At 36.8% G+C, this 5,135-nt stretch overlaps 1 protein-coding gene across 1 annotated transcript; it reads left to right on the forward strand.

Annotated features, from left to right (window-relative positions):
- Positions 1-3,893: 3,893 nt before the first annotated feature.
- LOC109585876 (G-protein coupled receptor 161-like) lies at positions 3,894-4,859 on the forward strand (the record flags this gene model as incomplete). The annotated part of the gene is made up of 1 exon (XM_020002025.1): positions 3,894-4,859. A coding segment is annotated over one exon (810 nt), but the record flags the coding sequence as incomplete, so codon positions are not given.
- Positions 4,860-5,135: the final 276 nt, after the last annotated feature.

The following is a 5,135-nucleotide window of genomic DNA, read 5'->3' on the forward strand; positions in this document are numbered from 1 at the left end:
GTTAGCAATGGAAGGCAACTTTACTTTTACTGGTGAGTTCAGTGGTCCAGCAGTAGCAGCAGTTCTTACTGTTGAGATGATACTAGCTCTGATAGCTAATGGTGTGGTACTATCTATCACACTCTATCAAAGGAAGTCCTGGAAACAATCATCAACAATATTCTTCACTTCTCTCATACTGGCACATCTTGTATCGAATCTACTAAACCTTCCTTTCACTATCATTGCATTAGCAGCTGGTGAGTGGATCTTTGGTAGTACAGATGAGGAGAAGACAGGAACATGTGACTTTGCTGCCTGGATGCTCTGGTTTGGAGCTTCTTGTATGTCAATGACACTAGCTGCTCTATCATTTGATCGGTTTCTCTTTATTGTCAAACCACATCTTCACAAGTGGTTCATGAGACCCTGTGTAGCACTGACCCTCACCATTGCTATATGGATACTGTCTGCTGTATTATGTGCTTTACCATTCATTGATATTGGAAACTACAGCTATGATAATGATATAGGTATTTGTACTATAGTTGGTGTTGACATTGCTTTCTTTATTCTAATTCTTGTTATAATCTTCCTTATTGTTGGAACAATATTTGTCACTTCTCTTTGGACCTTTTGTTTCACTAGAAGCTACTTCAAAGCTCAGTCAGTGATAGCAGGAGAGAGTGTGTATGCCTCAAAAAAGAAGAGACTCTTTGGTGTATTTGGAAGCATGCTACTCATCTATGGGATATCGCATTTACTTGTAGCTTTATGGGTCCTTCTGCAGATCTTCATTTTTCTACCGTATGAATTCTTTGTGATAGTCTACATTGTTTATTTCTTTGTGACAATAGCCAGTCCTATTATCCAGTCATACTTCAGGCCTGAGATCAAGAGTGTTCTAGTCTCACGCTGTCCTCTTCTCTTTACTTGTGTTTGCTGTTCATATGTGCATGCTGTTTGCTGATCTTAAAGTGTAACTGCAGTGATTTTTTGATATTTATTTTATGGTCTTATTATGATTGCTTGAGTATAATAATGATGTGTTCCAACTCCCATTGCCTAAATAAAAAATTATTCACTGAGATATGAGCCTTCAAAATACACTTTTTGCTTCCTACCAATTTACTTCCTGTCGGTGGGTGTGGCTAAACGTGACATCATAAGAGGATAACTCCATTCCTTTATAGAGGAACAGGAATTGATCCTTTATTCTGATGCCTTGTATTGTAATAGCACTAATTTTAAGATTGGAATCATTAGCTCTCATTATTCTAAGCATGCAACTACAAGAAAAAGTCATGATACCTTGTTTGTTATTTTGAGTCTTTTTCTTGTAGTTACATGTACATGCTTAGAAAAATGAGAGCTAATGATCCCAATATTTAAATTAGTGCCATTACACATGTACATTACTAGGCATGAGAATGAAGGATCATCTCCCCCTATGAAGGAATGGAGTTATGTGCATCAATTCCCATATTTACCCACACCCACTGATAGGAAGTAAATTGGCAGGTGGGTATTTTCGAAGGCTCATATCTCAATGAATACTTTTTTAGACAATGGGAGTTGGAACACATCATTAGTATGGTCAGGCAATCATTATTAAGATCATAAAATAGTTACCCCGAGAATCACTGCAGTTCATCCCTGGCTATAATGTATACATGTGCATAAGCTATTTCACTTTTACACTCACACTCTCTCTCTCTTTAATAATGATACGTCTACAACCACTTGTTGAGTGTTCTGTTTTGTCAATTGTAATGCGGTATGATATATACACTGTACATGTACATGTACATGAGTAAACATCTGCTGTTACATATTTGTTAATTTTGTTCTCAACTTCTCTTGCTACTCCAATAATGACACAAACTAGCTGCTAATTGATATACTGTACTTAATGTGGAGACAAATGTATGATGTAGTAAATTTTTTAGAAATTATCACAATTTGACTTTCATTATTATTAATTTTTTAATAAGCACTCTTTTGTCCATTGAGCAATGGACAGTGAATGCCATTAGTGCACTATTAATATAGTTTATATAAAGTGTGGTTGGAAACTACATGTACATTTAAGTTGCTCAAAATTAAATTTGGGCTGGCAATGGATGGCAACTCTACTTTTACTGGTGAGTTCAGTGGTCCTGCAGTAGCAGCAGTTCTTACTGTTGAGATGATACTAGCTCTGATAGCTAATGGTGTGGTACTATCTATCACACTTTATGAAAGGAAGTCCTGGAAACAATCATCAACAATATTCTTCACTTCTCTCATACTGGCACATCTTGTATTGAATCTACTGTACCTTCCTTTCACTATCATTGCATTAGCTGCTGGTGAGTGGATCTTTGGTAGTACAGATGAGGAGAAGAGAGGTTTCTGTTCATTTGTTGCCTATACACTGTGGTACAGTAGTTCTGTTATCTCAATGACACTAGCTGCTACATGTATATCATTTGATCGGTTTCTGTTTATTGTCAAACCACAGCTTTACAAGCGGTTCATGAGACCCTGGGTAGCACTGGCCCTCACCATTGCTATATGGATACTGTCTGCTGTATTAGGTACTGGGCCATTCATTGATATTGGACACTACAGCTATAGTGATGAATCGGTTTGTCTGTCTGTGTTTCATTCATTCATTCTGTGTGCTCTCTTTTGTCTTTGAGAATGTATATCTTTATAAACGTGCACTCTAAACCTGTGAGAGCTTCTCTTCTGTTAGGAAAAGTCTTGCTTTACTGCCTTGAGATGTTTAGAGAGCAGCTCTAGCTAGTAGAAGCTTTTTATCTCACGAGAAAATGCCCAGCAATAGCGGTAGTACTCTGGAGGTAAATGAGACTCTTTTCCAGTAGATCAAGACTAGTTATTGTGTTAATATGTGTGGGACTCTTTAAATCTTTCTTGTTGGTGAAATATAGCTACTCGAATTTCAACCCGAGTGAACTGTAGGTAGTCTAAAGGTCCTAAACTCTCTCAAATCACTCAGTTTACATCTAGGCAACAGTATTTGTGCCATTATAATGTCATATAGCACTTATAAGAAGAGAAAAATCTGAAACTTCCTTCTTGTTGCAGGGCTTGCTGCCATCAAATAATTAATTAATATTTGATGATGTCATGCCACACCTCCAAATTGGGAGTAGCTGGATTAGCTTGCATGCTGCTACTTCTGCAGGTAGTTTGGCAGATCTATGCAAGCTAGCTCCTATCCCTCAGGAGTACACTTGTTTTATATATGCAATCTGCATGTTAAAGTTCTTTTAATTTTGATAATGAAACAGCTATAGGGGCGAGGCCACGCACCTTAAGTGTCTCGTTTATTTTTAGCTTTAGGTTTTTTTCTGCAGTTCTTTTTTCCCCACCATATGAGCTTTATGTTACATACTATATTGTATTTTTTGTTACAATAGCCAGTCCTATTATTCAGTCATACTTCAGGCCTGAGATCAAGAGTGTTCTAGTCTCACGCTGTCCTCTTCTCTTTACTTGTGTTTGCTGTTCATGTGTACATGCTGTTTGCTGATGTCAATTATTTGTAGTACATGTTTCATTTGCTTTAGTATTTTGAGTTTTATCTATTGTTGTTATTTTTGTTATTAATTCCTCTTTGTATGTAACTTGTTCCCTTGTATCATTTTCATTGTTATTTTGAGATTGGTCTACTGCTTTTAGTACCTTTATAAAGGATATAGCTGTTGCTATAAGTCTTGTATACAGTCCTTACTTGCTTTATATACTTTTGCAAAGAGAATTTTGGACCATTTTGGGTGCTTGTCTCTGAAATGGAAGGCAACTTTACTTTTACTGGTGAATTCAGTGGTCCAGCAGTAGCAGCAGTTCTTACTGTTGAGATGATACTAGCTCTGATAGCTAATGGTGTGGTACTATCTATCACACTCTATCAAAGGAAGTCCTGGAAGCAACCATCAACAATATTCTTCACTTCTCTCATACTGGCACATCTTGTATTGAATCTACTGTACCTTCCTTTCTCTATCATTGCATTCGCTGCTGGTGAGTGGATCTTTGGTAGTACTGATGAGGAAAAAAAAACAACATGTACTTTCACTTCTTTTCTATATTCATATACCATGCGCATAATATTTATGACACTAGCTGCTATATCCTTTGATCGGTTTCTCTTTATTGTCAAACCACATCTTCACAAGCGGTTCATGAGACCCTGGGTAGCACTGACCCTCACCATTGCTATATGGATACTGGCTGCTGTATTGAGCTCTGTCCCATTTTATGGATTAAATGAATATGTTTATGATGATCAGCTCCTTTTATGTTACCAGCGTCCTAACAGCACGATCAGTCTCATCATCTTTAATGTTCTATTTCCATGTGTTACAACTGCAATTATCATTGTGACATCATTATGGACCTTTTGTTTTGCTAGAAGCTACTTCAAAGCTCAGTCATTGATAGCAGGAGAGAGTGTGTATGCCTCAAAAAAGAAGAGACTCTTTGGAGTATTTGGAAGTATGCTACTCATCTATGGGATGGGCATTGTACCTGGTCTTGTTTTACTTTCTCTGCAGCATTTTGTTGATGTACCTCCTGAACTCTTTATTTCTTTTGTGATATTTCTCTTTTTTATCACAATAGCCAGTTCTATTATCCAGTCATACTTTAGGCCTGAGATTAAGAGTGTTCTTGCTTCACGCTGTCCTCTTCTCTTTTATTGTGCATGCTGTTAATTCATTCATTAATGTGTGGTTGTAGCAATTGATGTTGGACACTTTTTTGTATACTGTAGTGTTAATTTACTTCAATAATAATTTACAACTAATAACTTAACTTTAATTTAATAACCACATGCACTACTATTTAAGGAAGAACCCAATTGTAATTCACTTAGTCTTAGTCTTAGTCTTAGTCTTAGTCTTAGTCTTAGTCTGCTAGTCTAAATTCTCGAGCACTCATCATCTTCAAATTCTCAACGCTCAACCTCCTTTCGATCTCCTACCAGACTCTCATCCGACTCGCATTCAATTCTCTCGACTATCCCAATCGATAAGTCTATAATCGCACACACATCTTGCTCACATACATATTGTGCTTATCAATTTCATCATTATTAATATTCACTGTCTCTTCCACTCCAACTCATCTTTTATTATTAAGTGTGT

This window comes from Amphimedon queenslandica, unplaced genomic scaffold (genome assembly GCF_000090795.2).
Source record: "Amphimedon queenslandica unplaced genomic scaffold, v1.1 AMPQUscaffold_12992, whole genome shotgun sequence".
Classification (NCBI taxonomy): domain Eukaryota; kingdom Metazoa; phylum Porifera; class Demospongiae; order Haplosclerida; family Niphatidae; genus Amphimedon; species Amphimedon queenslandica.